The sequence below is a fragment of the Typopeltis vanoorti genome, chromosome 21, assembly GCF_054136105.1.
Source record: "Typopeltis vanoorti isolate ZY-2024b chromosome 21, IOZ_Tvanoo_1.0, whole genome shotgun sequence".
In the NCBI taxonomy this organism is placed as follows: Eukaryota; Metazoa; Arthropoda; class Arachnida; order Uropygi; family Thelyphonidae; genus Typopeltis; species Typopeltis vanoorti.
The window spans coordinates 97,469,551-97,487,071 of NC_143569.1; the positions used below are offsets into that span (position 1 = coordinate 97,469,551).

General features: G+C 36.9%; 1 protein-coding gene across 1 annotated transcript in view; it reads left to right on the forward strand.

Moving 5' to 3' along the window:
- Nucleotides 1–17,521, forward strand: part of LOC150095132 (apolipoprotein B-100-like) — a 297,535-nt gene that overhangs the window by 223,377 nt on the left and 56,637 nt on the right. Inside the window, exon 15 of the mRNA XM_090411200.1 lies at nucleotides 6,722–6,996. Within this exon, the coding sequence (XP_090267326.1) occupies nucleotides 6,722–6,996 (275 nt within the window). The remainder of the gene's footprint in view (nucleotides 1–6,721; nucleotides 6,997–17,521) is intronic.

Sequence of the window (17,521 nt, forward strand, 5' to 3'; positions counted from 1 at the left end):
TCCCACCTTAAGGCTGGTCTTCCAGGTTTCCTTTTGGTATGTCTCGGATACCAGTTTGTAACTCTGACTGTCCATCTGTTGTCTCTCATTCTGGCGAGATGTCCTGCCCATCTTCTTTTGCTGTTGTAGATTGTTTTTATTATATCTCTGAGTCCAGACTTCTTCCTGATTTCTGTGTGTCTTACGTGGTCTATTTTGTTTATATTGCAAATTCTTCTTTCTCTTGCACATTGAGTTGTTATTAAGCTTTGTTCTTTTAAAGTTGTGTTCCATGTTTCACTGCCATAAGTTAATGCTGGTAAGATGTGACTGTTGAAAAGATGGGCTCTTATGTTTATATCTATGTTTTGGTTGGTAATTGTTGATTTTATTTTGTTGAAGGCTCTCCAAGCAGCTCTTTTTCTCTTTGCTATTTCATTTGATATATCATTATTCATTTTTATGGACTGGTCGAGGTAGATGTATTCTTCAACTTTTCGATGGTGTGGGATTCTAGAGTGATTGTATGATCTTTACGGTATTTGTTTTTCATCCATCTTGTTTTGTCAGGGTGTATTTCCAATTCAATTTTTTGGCAGTTTTGGCTTATGTTATTCAGCATTGATTCTAGGAGTTTGGGTGAGTGAGATATTAATACCACATCATCGGCGAATAATAGGATATTTAATATTTCACCATCAATGTTTATTCCATCTTTCATGTCAATTTTTCGAATGATGCTGTCCAGAGTAGATGTGAAGAGATGGTGATAAGACATCACCCTGAATTACTCCTCTACTTAAGTTAATTTTAATCGGGTGATTGAAAAGGGTGATATTTGTTGTGCTTTCTTTGTAGATATCTTTTATGAGTTGGATGTATGCTTTTTCTACGCCTTGTTCTAGTAAAGCCTTGGAATACTGTGTTATGTTCAACAGTGTCAAATGCCTTTTTAAAATCTATAAAAAGAAGACAAAGTGGGATCTGGTATTCTCTGCATGGTAATCTTATTAAACAAAAAAGTCTCAAAGTTCATAAACATTTATAGTGCAGACCAGGTGTTCAATGCGGATGAATCTGGGTTATATTGGAAAAAAGTGCAAAAATGTACCTATATTTTGGAAAATGAAAGATCAGCTCATGGATTCAAAGTTTCCAAAGATAGAATTACTCTACTGTTTTGTAGTAATGCATCAGTGATTACATGACAAAACCAGTGTTTATTAACCAATCCTCAAATCCTTGTGCTATGAAAGATTAAAATATGCACTATTTTATTTTGCCTAAAACATTTATGCATTATGTGCAATGAACTTTAAGTGCAATTTGTAATTTTTATACTCTGTATTTGTTTCATAGTTTATATGTTTTCTTAACTTACATGAATTACCTGAATTAAATAAAAATATATTTTTTGTTGGATATGTCATTGTTGTTTATATAATTAAAAAAAAAAAAACGATTTCGGAACATAATCCTACTTTTTCTATGTTATCTGAGACTCTCATAACGTGATTTATATAATGCGGCATTTCTGCGGAACCTAACATCCGCGTTATACGAGGGTTACCTGTACATAGTTTTAAATAGTCAGTAATTCATTATTCTGCTAATCAGACTTCAATCACACCTCTCATTCCCTGAATGATAACGAGAGCAAGCGTGAATTTCATGATCAGCATTTGCCCCTGATCCTTCCTCAAAATCGTTTGTCTGTTTATGATAGTATGTCTGTTTATGATAACAAGGTCTCACTAATGCCTGCAATCTGAGCTACCATCATATCAACCAACAATATCAAACTCTGACCCTTTGTTTCTGATACTCCTACCATTCATGTATAGACATGATAAGCTATCTGTGTTTTTTTGCATACTGTTGTCTGTAGTCTGTGTGACACAGTTGGACTAATTGCAGATTTCTGTTCCTATCTAGTGTCTTCTTTATGCAGACATCATTGCATGTGCTTGGTGGGTCTGAACTGGACAAACACAAAATCGAAATTATTCTCTCCTCATAACCATTTCCATGATAATGCCTATTCCCATTATTATAGTTACATAACATTATTGCTCTTACACACAGATTCTCACCTTTCCTCCCATCATAATTTAGTTTGAAACCTCTCCATGTTAGGTTTCATACCAGTTATTACTTTTTCAAGACTACTGATACCAAACACATTCAAGTGATAGACCACAGGCTAAACTTACCCCACATTACTGTTGTAACAGTTGTTAAAAACAAAGATAAAATGAAAAGTGCAATGCTTGTTTCCAAAATGGAAAAACTTTTAATAGTATAGATTGATGACCAAGCTGGTTAGAATGTTCCCTTAGCCAAGCTGTTCAGAATAACTTTTATGTTTGGAAATTATTCTAAATTTTTCATTTGTGTTATGTAAATTAATGCTTTACTTATGTTATTCATGCACACACAATATGACCTTATTAAGTTATTTTAAATAGTCAGTAATTCATTATTCTGCTAATCAGACTTCAATCACACCTCTCATTCCCTGAATGATAACGAGAGCATTATATGCATCCGTAAGTGAAAAATCACGGTGATTCCCTATACAACAAAATTCGCTATATGATGGCGTTCTAAACTTAATGTGTAGTTATGACCAGGATATTCCTGTATTGAGATTATGGAATGTATATAATGAGGAGAGATTGAAGTCTGTGTGTGTAGAGGCTTAAGTGCTGTGAGGACATCATATTTCAACTTGCTTATATACTATAAAAGCGTTCACCACAGCAGAACCTAAAAGAATTTCAACTGCGAGTTTTTGGTACCATTTCACACTTCTTCGAAGACAAGAAGCATAGGCTTTTACCTGATCGGATAGATCAATAAAACTTTTGATTTTGTTATAGTCCATAATAGCTTCCGACTTTTGCGCTTCATTACCATTTCTTCCTGTAAGGGATTTCATTTTGTTTGTGTGTTCTGTTGATAACATAAGCACTTCACGTTTATCACACCATTTTATTACCACCACCCTTGTGTCACTTTCTTTACCAATTATTTCACCCTTTTTCAATTTCTTCTGGGTAACATCCTGTGGAATTCCCTTTCGATTTTTTCTCAAAGTGCCTACAAGGTGTGTTTGTCTATTCAAAAGTTTGTGCGCTAAGTCAATACCGGTATAATAATTATCTACAAATATTGTGCATCCATGGTCAAGTAGATTCTCACAAAGTCCCATAACAATTGAAGTTGGAACGCTAATAGTAGTATTGGTCTTTTCTGCGTCGTAGTATATCTTGAAATCATATGTACGTAGGCTGTTCAATAAGTAATAAGACTATATTTATACAGAAAACAGATTATCTTTAATCGTCATCATTTACATGGTCTTTTTCGAAGTAACTACTGTGAGACATGATGCATTTGTCCCAACATTACATCCACTTCTTAAACACATGTGAGAGTCCGTTTTTTGAGAGTTCTTTCAAAACCTCCTTCGCAGCTTTTACAAATGCTTTGTTGCTTTTGAAATGTCAGCCTCTTAGTGGCTTCTTGAGCTGAGGAAACAGCTAGAAATAACACAGTGCGAGATCAGGACTGTATGGAGGACGTGGTAGGATATCTGTGTTGTTCTTCTGCAAAACGTCCACAACCAGCAATATGTGGCCTTGCATAATCGTGGTGCAATAAGAAGCCATTCTTCAGCAATGGACGCTTCCTTTTGACGTGCTTGATGATAATCGCTGCTGTGTTGATCATTGTCTCTGTGATGGACGTTGAAGGTCTTCCCTCACGTTCAAGATCTTCCACATTTTGCCTTCCTTCCTTAAAAGTTTTAAGCCAGCAAAAAACACTTGCCCTTGACATTGCTCCATCGTGGAAAGCTTCGTGTATCATGTTAAAAGTGTCCGATGCCGATTTTTGCAAACACACACAAAATTTAATCGCATAACGCTGTTCCAAGAATGCTTCCATTTCGAAGTACTGGTCGCACCTCGTAGGCATGCCGATGAGCACTTGTGTTTAGTCACGTGACACTCTGGCACATCATCCCGTATACGTCATCTATCAACCTCTTTTGTTAATACATACAGCAACGTTTCTTTATTCCACAGAAATTATATTGTGATGAGTGGTTTCGGCACAGTAAAATTAGTCTTATTACTTATTGAACAGCCTATGTATATCCATCTTCAATACACAATTTGAATAGTTTTATGCCAAATTTGTGTCATTTATTCTTGATGTACTGATGAAAGGCAAGACGACCTCGGAAAGGAACTAAAGTTTCATCAACGCAAATATTACTCGACGGCGTCATTATTTTCTGGAAATTTTTTCTTATATGATTTATGAGAGGTGTAATTTTATAAAGTCTTTCAGAAGTATTTCCACCCTAGTTGTCTGTGAAGTGCCAGTTACTGAGAAGAAGATCAAACCGATTCCTTGACATAACTTGTTTGATTTCTGTAGAATAGAGGATGTTATTCGACCAATAACACTCTAATTTTGGCATCTGCACTAAACTGATCCAAATTTGCAGACCAAAAAATATCTTCATTTCACTGGGATTTGTGTTTTTCCATTTTCTTATCCATGCTTTTGGTAAAATTGTCTTACTGAGTTTTTGAAGAGTATATCTGTTAGTTTCTTGCACCATTAGGTCCAGCAGGCCTTCATCAACAAACTAAAAAGAAGTCTACAGGCTGTTTATCGTGCATTTCTTCAATAACATTTTGTTTTATTCCAAAATTATTATCTATAAACTGAAAATGTTTTAGAATATCACCTGTAATTTCATTCCATTGTAGGTTGGTTGAATTCACATGTCCAAGTATTTCATCTGAGGAAGAATCATTAGTCAAATGCAGATTTCTTATAACATCATCAATTGTTTGTTCTACAGAATGAGCAGCAGTAAACCGAGATGTACTATCTGCGAAAATTTCGGTATTACCAGTTGTAGATACTTTTATTCTCTTTCTAGCAATGAGAGAATCAGAATCCGAAGACACAGAACTAAGATCACTTCCGTTGTAACTTTCCGATGAATATTCGTATGGTTCGTCATCAGATAGAACTTCATTTATCAAGGCTTCTAAATGACGTTGCTCTCTTTCATAGTCTCCCATATTAGGGCAATTTATAACAATATTTATCACTATAACAAATTTATTCCACCGGACAAAACACCGAATGCATATAACTGTTCGTAAGCTTCATAGATATGCAAGTTTGACCTTTTGTGAAGTGCGAATCACGTGTGCACCGCTCGGCCCAGTCAGTAAAAAAATTCTTCTTAGGCCATGCACTGCACACATGATTTGCACTTAACAAATCTATTTAGCTGCATGAAATAGATAAAAAAATCATAAAATATGATTATTTTATGTTACTTTCAGCAAATTGTAAAACAAAAAGAAGTTAGCCTGGGGATCACAAAATTTTTTAACATTACGCCGGTCAATGTGTTAAAACTCTTACCGAGAGCCCACAATCTTTGTTCCAGTGGAACCGCCCTACACTGAGCTTGACCATATACACAACACTTTCCTTTCCAATAGCCACAGTGATCACAGTATTAAAAAAATAATCAGCTCCTCCCCCTCTCTCAGTCTTCTCTTCAGAAAGAGTTCAGAAATGCCATCACCATACCCTACATCCGTGGAACATCAGAAAAAATAGTCAAGATTTTAAAAAAGTACAACCTACACACAGCATTTAAGCCACACCGCAAACTTGCTACCTTTATCCGCTCTACAATAGATGAGCTCCCTCCTCTCTCAGTACCTGGAGTCTATAAAGTACCCTGCTCATGTAAACTGGTGTACTTTGGACAGACAAGCAGATCAGTCACTATCTGCATGGAGGAACATAGGTCATATATTTGCAAACACAACTATAGTCAGTCAGGCTTGGCTGACCATGTCTTGGATACAACCCACAGGATCACATGGGGAAAAACCACCATGCTCCACCACAGCCAATTCAAAATAGAGAGACCTTTCTTAGAATCAGCAGCAGCTCTCAGGAACCAACCAAATCTCAACAAATATGGTTGCATTAAGCTTCCTAAGATTTGGGAAACTCTTATCACCAGAGGTACCACTTTACATTCTAGGCCACCTACAACTGCCCTTAGAGGGCGCTCCACCTAGATAGGACTTTAGTGTCACCCATGTGGTTGGGCTTAGTATTGTGTGCTATTTGTTTGTGATGTTACATTAGTTTTTTTGTAATCCCTGAAGATGTCTCATTTACTGAGACGAAATATATAGAAAGTATTAAATTCTGTTTTAATCCTTTCTGAGTGCTGTATATAATCCATTAAGCCTCCAATATGAAGAGATTGAAGTATGTGGACTGCAGGCAATAATAAACAGGAGAAAGATTGTTAGAGATTGATAAATTTCTTAAACTGTATTATAGGATATTGGTTGGTGAAAATTTTTGTTATATGAAGGTGGAGGATGACAAGGAGACATCCATGGAAGGGAAGTTTATACATTGTTAGAGAAAGGGGGTGAGCTCGAGATTATACGCTCACAGAGCAGTGAGTGAATTGAACAGTTTTTTTAATTATGTGATGTACGGCCGCCCTTGATGAGGCCTTGATTCCCTGGAGGTCTCTGATAATACTGTAATAATAATAATAATATGATAATATTTTATCCCACGTATATATGTCTGCACTTATATAATGTATATATATATGCATATATTAATATATATATAGATAAATATATAATAGCATTTTGTTTTTCAGAGCTGTAAGAAAGCTACAAAGCAGTTTTGAACAAAATAAAATTGATCTGGATAATATTAAACAAGATTTTTACCGTAAATCTCATTCCACAAAATATGAAAAGTATGTGAGGTTTCCTCATTTACCTTCAAATATTCAACAATTTGGGGCAAAATTAGAAATGGATACTGTTTTTGATTCCATAAGTGCTTTTCCAGAGTTCTTATCAACCAACCTGACAGTGAAACTCTTTAGCCAAGTCATTAATTTATTAGAAGTTGGTCTTACTGCAAGAGGTAATATATCTCTATATATATATATATATATATATATATATATATAATAAATAAATATATATTTATTTATAATTAACTTCCAGTTAATAATTAACTTATTTATAATTAACACACATATATATATGTGTATGTGTGTATGATCAAATCACATATATATAATCTGTTCTACTCACTCACTGCTCTGTGTGAGAAGAATCTAGCTGTCACTCCTTCATTAATCACACACGAACTTAACTTCTATAAGTATTCCCTTGTCTTTTCACCACATTCCATATAATGTAAAAATTCCATCACTCAAAATCTTATAATAACACCCTTTCAGAAGTTAACAGGCTCTTATATTGATCTATTTCCTGTTCACCATAACTTTGAGGTTCTGGTCTCATCAGTTTCTCCAAGCATAATCCCACCAATACAATGTGCCATTGAAAATCTCATCATGCCAGTGTATTATTAACTTTACATTTATTAACAAATGGATAGCCATTTTCATTTGCCCACAGTTCCAGTCTATACAAATCATTTTATAAGTGCCTAAATATCAGGGATGCTATCTTTGCAAATTTCTGAACATATCCTGTTGTGTCTTTTCACTGATAGTGAAAAGAGCACATTTGAGGCTGTTTGGTGTGAGTTTGAGATTAGCAAAACAAAATATACAGTTGGGTGCTGCTATAGACCAGGTGATGGAATAGATGGTGGAGATAGTATGCATAAGCAAATAGACGCAATGAGTGGAAGGAGGGCAATTATTATGGGGGATTTCAACTATGGTGACATTGATTGGAAGGAGGAGAGGACACATGGGAGGAAGGAATTGGATTTTATGCAGTTATTAAGGGATAACTATCTGAGACAGCATGTACAGTCATCCCTCGACTTACGTCCGGGTTCTGTTCCGTCCGGAAGGACGTAAGTCGATACATTAAATCAACAGTGTTATGGGGGGTTAGGGACTTAACCGTAATAAGTACACTGTCATTTTAGTTTTTAAACCTTATTAAAAAACTGTACTGTGTGTTACTGCCACAGTACAGTTTTGCTTATTCCTTTTCTTCTTTTCATCATAAATTTGTTCATAGCAAGCAAACACATCATACACTTTCGTTTCTACTAATAAGTAGCATTCAACATTGGGGTTCATGTCTTCAGCTCTTTTGAAAACATTGCTAACTGCAAAGAATACTTCTTCAAGACCCTTCACTGTAAATTTTTAACTACCTCTTCCTTTTCTCGTTTTCCTCTTCTGCAATAGTTGTTCCTCCAGTTCGACCAATTCTTCATTGGTCAACTCTTCAGGGGAACTTTGAATGAGTTGAATTATGTCGTCATCAATTACTACAAGATTCAGATTGTTTGCTACGCTCACTATTACAAACTTCCAAAATCATGCACAAACCTTTTAATGTGTTTTTCCATATGGCAGTCATAAGCCACAGCAATATTTTTAATAGAATGAAAAATATTGAATGTTTCCCAGAATTGCATGGGAGTGGTCATTTCCTTCAGTGGCAGAAATGGATTGTGAAAAGTTGTCCGTATATAATAAGCCTTAAGTGTTTGGAGGGAGAAACATAACCTTGAACTTGCTGAAGGATCACCCCTGTAAGACTTACAAGACGGATAATCTGGAGTGTTATCTAGAATTAATAAAAGTTTAAATTCTACATTTTCTTTCAGAGAATAGCTTTTCATTTCACTCGCATAACAGTTGAATAAGGCATCCTCGAACAATTTTTGAGTCATCCATGACTTCTTGCTCCGATAATGAACTGGGAGTATGCTTTCTAATGTTTTGGAAGATTCATGGATTCTCACTGTGCCATATCACAAATGGTTTCAGTTTATATCCAGCCACATTACCTGTAACAGAATCATAATGCAGGCATTAAGAGCTTTGAAACTAGGTATAGATTTCAGCTTTTTGTGAATGAATGTCTACTCGGGCATATTTTTCCAAAACAAGGATGTCTCATCCATATTAAATAATTGCTGTGGCAAATAATTTTCTTCCATAATAATTTTATCCAATTTTTCCACAAACTTCTTGGCAGCCTTCTTAGCACTTGCAGATTCCCATATATTTTCACATTATGCAGCACAAAACACTGCTTTAATCTCATGAACCAACTGGAAGAAGTGTTGAATTTGTAGTCATAATCGGGTTCTGCTTTCTCCTTCAACATGTTGAAGAGATTTAGTGCCTTAGTGGTTATGGTCTCAGTGCTAAGGGGGTATGCACTTTTCGTTCAGGTCCTATATATATATATAATCAAAAATGTTGTTTATTCCCTTATGGGATCACGGATGTATCTTTGAAAGGATGTAACTCGAACGGACGTAAGTCGTGGGATGACTGTAATGGAAAACACTAGGGGTTTGAGAGTGCTTGACCTAGTAATTGCATCTGAGAATTTGACTGTAATGAATATGACCACATTGCCACCAATTGGTGAGAGTGATCATAAGATCTTGACCTGGGAGGTGACTAAATGTGTGGAATTTTCAATTAATTATGTATATGTGGAATTACCGGGCAGGTAAGTATGACAAGCTTAGGAGATTGCTTGGTTCAGTGCCATGGCATGTAAAACTGCAAGGGCTAGATGCAGTGGCGTATTTAGGTATTTCTTGCCCCCCCCCCCCCCTAGGCCCGCAGAAAGTGCCATCCCCCATATTTAATGAACATGTTGATTTACATGCATAACCTATTTATATCGTAAATTCATAATATAAATAATATAATTACAAAAATTAGAGCCCAGAAATTTCCACCGCCCCTCAAAATTTGCTGCTCTAGGCCCAGGCCTATACCTAAATATGCCACTGGCTGGATGTTGACAGTGCATGGGAGGTGGTTAAGGAGTGTTTACAGGAGGTAATGGCTGACAAGCCATTACCAGCTCAAGCTTAACACCATTAAGCTTGAGCTGCAACAAAAGAAACAACTGTGGAGGGAATTTAAGGAGAAAGGTGATCTGCAGGCACACGAATGGTATCAAGCATAGGCCAGAAGGGTAACGAGTGGTAAGAAAAGCAAAAGCGGATTATGAAAGGGAATTAGCCATACAAGCTAAAGAGAATCTCAAACAGTTTTTTCAATATGCTACAAGTAAAAGAAAAAATGTATATGGCAGAATGATTTTAAGGAATGCCAATGGTAGGGAGGTAACTGAATCAGTTGATATAGTAGAATTACTGAGCAAGCACTTTGCAAGAGTATATCATCCAGGTGGTGATATTGCAGGAATGAAGGAACCAATAGCTTATACGGGAATGGTGGTGAATGAAGTGGAGGTGAATAGTCTATTACAAAACCTTAATGTGAATACATCTGTGGGATTGAATGGTATACCAGCTCGGGTCTTACGTGAAGCGACTAAAGAATTGTCAGTGCCCTTGACCATTTTCTTTAATTTGAGTCTCGGGTCTGGGTTAGTCTCGATGAGGTGGAAAGAGGAGAAAATAGTTCCACTGCATAAAGGAGGTTCCAAGACTGGTGTTGAAAATTACTGACCGATCAGCATATTAGGAGTTGTCAAGGTCTTGGAGAAAGTAGTCAAGAGAAAAATACAGGAATGGGTAGATGAAAATGGGATACTGTATGGGCGACATCATGGTTTTGTGAAGGGTAGATCATGCCTCAGTAACTTACTCACGTTTTATAACACAGTGATGGCTGAACTGGATAAGAGTAATGGGTTTACAGTGATGCGATGGACCTTGCTAGGGCCTTTGACAGGATACCACATGGAATTCTAATCAGTAAACTGCAGCATATGGGGATGGATATAGGGTTGGTGATATGGATAGGAAGGTGGTTGATGGAGAGATATCAGAGAGTAATTTATTCAGGAGTAGAGTCCAAAAGACGGCCTGTGACCAGTGGTGTGCCACAGGGTTCTGTTCTTGGACCACTACTATTTAATTTGTTCATTAACGATATAGGAAAGGATCTGTGAGGAACTGTTCATTTGTTTGCTGATGATGCAAAGTTGGTAGGGCAATAGTGAATGCACATGATGTCAAAATTTTGCAGGATGATTTGGATAGATTGGAGGACTGGGCTAAGGAGAATGGATGTCAATTTAATGTGGTGAAAAGATTAGCAGCAGTATACCACATTGGTGGAACTGTATTCCAGGAGATTGACGAGGCCAGGGATTTGGGAGTGTTGGTGCAGAGGGAATTGAAGTTTAGAGGGCACATTGCAAAAGTGGCTAAATCAGCTCATCAAATCACTTGGTTACTGAAAAATACTTTGAAGAGCAGAGACAAGCAAGTTATTGTTCCTCTGTATTGAGCCTTGATAAGACCCCATCTTGACTACTGTGCCCAGATTTAGGCAGCAGGGTTTCTTCTTGATGGTGAGGAGGTGGAGAAGATCTGGAGGCGAGTGACCAAGATGATAGCAGGTCTATGGAATGAACCTTATGAGAACAGGTTGAAGATTTGTCGGTTGCAGAAATTGGTTGATAGGCAGAAAAGGGGGTGATATGATTGAGACATTAAAATTACTTAAGGGTTTCTATAAGATTAATTCAGAGGATATTTTTGAGAACAGGACTGGTGGTGGGAGGACTAGTGACCATCCATGGAAACTGGGCAAGTGTTATAGCTAGGTTTCTTACTTGGAGAGTGGTGAATGAGTGGAATAAGCTGCCAGAGTCTGTTGTGGGTGCCATGACTGTGAATGAGTTCAAGGCAAAGTATGTTAGATACTGTGTGAATGGTGAATAGTTGTTCTTGACATGATATTTGCGGCCTCCCTTGATCAGTCTAAAGACTCCTTGGAGTTGCCCATAATAACAATCCTGTGAAATTCTTCCCTATATCATTAATTGACAGATAGAAAAACAGCAATCCAAGGATTGATCTTTCAATACACTACTGGTCTCCTTAAATCTGACAGAATCGCTGCAGCCCCTGAAATACCAATCCCATCTCCCAGCCCACTTATCCAAGTAAATAATTTATATTTTAATCCCATATTTTCATAACTGTATTAGAAGATATTCTATTAAATTAACTAAAATAAATTTAATCAGTACTTCCAGTATTTCAGTAAAGTCAAATTACCATCGTCAGGGAACAAAATATAATAAGATATGTGCACACAGGCATCACACTAAGTAATGAGGCTGAAGCATGTCAAATGAGAGTAACTCTGAAGTCCTAAATGTGTGCAACAGCAGTCTTTACCACATGGTCTTGTAGTATGCTTTTCTGGAGGCTTCAACTGTCTAAAGATCAGTCACTCCAGACACGCACATCCATCCATCTCCTTGAGGGTCTACTACCCCTTCCTCTTTTTCCTGGAACTTTACCTTTATTATTGATTTGAGAAGTTCTCTTTCCATTCTTTCAATGTGGCCAAAGTATTTCCACTTCTTTGAATGTATTTATTATTATTATTATTATTATTACCACAAGACCTCATGGAGTCAAAGACTCATCTGGGAGTTCCTTTTATCACACACACACATCACTTCATACCGTGTCTTAAACACACTCAAACACCTTGCAGACACCACACTCTCAGGTAAGGCATTCCAATCATTCACAACTCTGCACAAAAAAAACCTGCCTCTCACTCCCCTACTCACACTCTCTTTATACAGTTTCCAGGGATGACCTCTGGTTCTCCCCTGATTTCCCACTATTATCTGTAGAACTTCTCCATCGTTGATTCTATAACAACCCCTTACCAATTTGTAGGTCTCTATCATATCTCCCCCTCTTCTTCCTGTCCACCAGACTCTGCGAATTACATCTTCTCAATCTTTCCTCATACTCGACATTCCAGAGGTCAGAAACTACCTTAGTCAGTTGCCTTTGGATCCTTTCCAACATCTCTTCATCCTTCTGAAAACCCGGTGACCAAATCTTAGCACAATAGTCCATGTGTGGCCTAATCAAAGGAAAAAGAATCTCCCTACTTCTATATGTCAGTGTCCTCCGCATCATTCCCAAAAGCCTTAGTGTTGTCTTCACAATTTCGGCGATGTGTCCCCTAAATTTTAGATCCTTATCCACTATCACCCCCAGATCTCTTATTTCCTCTACCTCCAACAATATATTCTCACCAAGCATAAATTCTGCATCCCATCTTTGTTTTACAAATTTTAAAACCTCACATTTTGCAACATTGAACTCGCATCCTCATTTCCGTGCCCAATCACTCAATTTATTCATGTGTTCTTGTAAGGCCACAACATCTTCACTACTCTTTTTTGTTCGTCCCAACTTTGCATCATCTGCAAACAACTGAATATCTCCATCCAAATCTTCGCCAATATCATTAATATACAAGTTAAACAGTAATGGCCCTAAAACGTAAGGCACTCTATTAGTGACTTTCCTTTTCCTGGATATTGCACTCCCATACACAACTTGTTGATACCTATCAGATAGCCAGTCTCCAATCCAATGCACTAATCTAATATCCAACCCCATCTGCTCTAGTTTGACTGTCAACTTATCATGAGGTAGTCTATCAAAAGCTTTTGCGAAATCCAAGTATATTACTGTGTATCCTTCTTCTCTGTCCAAGAAAGCAGTAACTTTATTGTAATAAGTAAGTAGATTACTAAAACATGACCTCCCTTTAGCAAATCTATGATGTCCATCAAAGATAATACCATTGTTGTCAACCCAACTAGTTTCTAGTTCTCACATGCTTCTCTAATAACTTAACCACAACACCATGACACACAAATATGCCTATAGTTTGATGCTTGAGTTCGATCACCTCCTTTATGAAGTGGCACAATCTTGCCCTCCTTCCACTCTTTAGGAACTTAACCAAGTGCAAGACTCTTATTAAAAAAATATGTCAAGGCAGGTGTCAACTTGCTACACCCTGATAACTAAGAATGTAATAATTTCAGTTATCATGGTGTAACAAGAAAATAAAAATATAAAATCCTATGTAAGTAGCTAATACAAAATATTTAAAGACAGAAAATATGCTTGCATCCAAGTAAAATAAATATAGAAGAAATTGTTTGTTTAACTAAATAATGAAAAAGGGAATCTTATTACAAAAAAAGGATAGGTTAAGTAAAACAAAGAAGATTAGATATAAGAATTTGTATGTGAGAGGCTAGTTTAACATTTGAAAAAAGGAGATTAAAATATTCAAGTAAATTTAAAAAGAGGGATTAATTTAGTATAGAGGCTAGCTTAAAACAAATGACGATCGCTCAAGGTCAATTCCCTAAGTGAGACGTCGTCCCGTGAGAGTCAAGTGCAAGGAACCATAGCATGTTTTGGGCAGAAAAACACGACCTTTAATTGTTGAGGGAGATCGACTCCAGTGGGGGGGGGGAGAAAAGAAATTGAAGCAGGTGCCGATAGGGGCCATGCAAATAAAAGGGTTAGGAACCCCCCCCACCCACGTGGCTTTTTCCTCAGAGTTTCTTCACAAAATTTTCGTTTAGGTAACACGGGTTTTCCTGAGTGATGGCATAGGAGTTATCTCCGTCCGACGCAACAAGGAAACAAAGTTTGCGGGAATTCGAACCCGTATTCCTATTGCAAGAGACAAGGAATGCCATATAGTTACAAGAAGGAAGGAATTGTCTATGTATCTTATCATCCAGTTCTCGTATCGAGGGAAAGAAAATCCATACAGAAATCCGTGCCCATGTGATAAGTTCCATAACAATAGAATGGAAGATCCTGTGTGTGTCCTTTATTCAAGCACGAAAGGTATAGTGAAAATCGTGAAAACCAGGGTTCGTCCTAGAAAGGTACTGTAAAATCTTGTATCAATTGAAATCGCATATAGTTGCAATCATTGTTAATTACTGGAAAGTCGAAGATATACTAGGACTCTAGTACAAATCAGAGTAGAATGAGAGTAATATAGAGTACAGACAGTAATACAGAGTAGAATGAGAGTAATATAGAGTACAGACAGTAATACAGAGTAGAATGAGAGTAGTTTATATTATTTGATAAGCATTCACGTGCTAGAGATTTATGTATGCGCATGGTATTTCATATGACAGTATCTTAAAGGTCAAATTATGTATGGGCATAGCGAAAGGATGGTTTAACCTATATTGTTTGTTTGTAAGTTAGATAAGGTAGACTGAATATTAACATTAATGTCCATGGTATTATAGCAATATAAAGCATTCTGACTAGTATAAGATTAAGTAAAGTGTTAATTTGTTCCAGGATTATATGTGTATATTTATATGTATAAAGTCTATTATGACGGCACGATCGCAAATTCCATATAAGAATTTGCCCTAATACTTTGTATTTTGCTTGTGTAATTTTGTAATTTTATTCTTAGTATTGAATTGTGTTTTATATAATAGAAATTGAATTGTACCATGTTTAAGATCTTAAATAAATTTTTGTTCATTAATAGTACAGTTGTTTGAAATTACTGCCTAAAGCACCACTTGAAAAACGTACGAACCTAATCACGCGGGAAATTAATGTGTTAAGTTACGAGATAGAGGGTCACGACTGCTTAATAGTTTCACGCTCAGACACATTTTTGTATTTTGCTCCTTGTTTTCCAATTATATATCTTAAACTAAATGTCCTGAAAAGGCCCAGTGTAATATAAATATTAGGGACACTAAGGGGAGAAAAGGCTTAAATATTTGAATTTTGTAATATCTCGTGTATAGTTAAGTTTTGATTAAAGAAAATATAGAGATTCACTTGAAAGGAGAAAAGGAAAGTTTAATAATCGTAAATAGGGACACAACAAACTCCCTGGAACATTACTTCAGAATATGCGATGATATATTATCAAGTCCCACAGCCGTGTTTACATCTAGTTTACTCACCCAAACACATCTTGCTCACCACTTACAGTCGGTCTCTCCTCCCCATCATCAACTGCTCTCAATCTCTCCATGAAGTCACATTCACAAGATTGAAAGATCTTTATGAACTGCTCATTAAGTATCTCCACCACACATTCTGCAACAGCTGTCTTTATACCATTTTCTTCAATCAATGTCATTCTTCCATAATAATACTTTCTTTTGCTGGCTACATATCGAAAGAACTCTCTAGGATTCTTTTTGGCTTCATTAGCTAAATGGCTTCATTTTAAAGTTTTACCAGTCTTTTCTAGCACTTTTCCATTACCTGCCTCTTCGTATATATTCTCAACAGCCTTCTTTAATACCACATTTCAAATGCAGCTATGCTTTTCCTATCAAACTTCTTTAAGTTCCAAGTCTCACATCCATAAGTCGCTTTTGGAAAAAACAGCTACATGTAGAATCCTCAACTTTGTTCCTGTGAAGATAGATTCTTCCTTTCAGATTTGTTGGGGCAAGGACAGAAGACAGAAACACCTCTTTCTCACTCACAGTCAGTCTCTCCTCCCCCATAATCAAACCTGACTTCATCAGGTTCATCCAAAATCTCGAAGTTAAAGACTTACTAGTGACACTTCACTAATCATATCATCTCCTTTCTGCATTATTATTATTATTATTATTCAGGCCTACTGGAGTCAAAAGACTCATTGTGGGAGGTCCTTCCTAAGAACATAAAGTCTGTCAAGACCCTTCATGGGAGGTCCTTCCTAAGAACATAAATTCTGTCAAGACTCTTCGTGAGAGGTCCTTCCTAAGAACATAAAGTCTGTCAAGACTCATCGAGGGAAGGTCCCCCCTAAGAAACACAAAGTCTGTCATACCAATCCTTAAACACATTGACCGTTCTTGCCGTCACACTCCATCAGGCAATGCATTCCACGGCTCAACCACCCACCACGCAAAGAAACCACTCCTCACCTGTTGCAATTTTTTCTTCCTTATTAAAACTATCCTACCGGTTGCGCCATTTATGTTGTATCGCTTCTTCTTATTCACACTTATTTTAAACCTTTGTTGCTTTATCTCCGTAATATACTGTCGGGTAGCACGTGGTACCTCTGAGGGACGATGGAATTTCCTCGAGATAGAGGCAGTACCAGAGGTCGCATGACCCTTATATTTCCCCTATTCTTCTCGGCGATTCACGCCCTTTTCGATATCCGGCCGACTCACACTTGCTATTACGTCACGGCGTCCATTCTCTGCCCTGCTTATTTCACGTACGCTGACATCATTGTTTACTTGGGATGAGCCGCTCCCTCGCGTAACCTTTGGACTTGACCCCCCCCCCAACTGTTGAATTTTTGCTTACATTCCATCATAACTCTTTTATACATGTTTTATAATGCTCTACTCATGTTTTACACTTTCAATATTAAATTAACCACATTCGTGAATGGCACAAAATACATACTTATTTAACCTTTTCATAACAGAACACACCTGATTTATATATACATGATACTTAATTTTCACTTAGAGGCAATTTACTGTATTTATCTCATTCTTTTGTTTGGAAAAGCATGTTAGACTGTGATAAGATAGAAATTCATAAATTTCCACTCTATCACAATCTAACACACCCTCTTGCTCACAGTTTCCTTTCATAACTTCCAGGGATGGCCACTTGTCATCACTCCTTCCTGCTGTTCAACCAAGTGAAA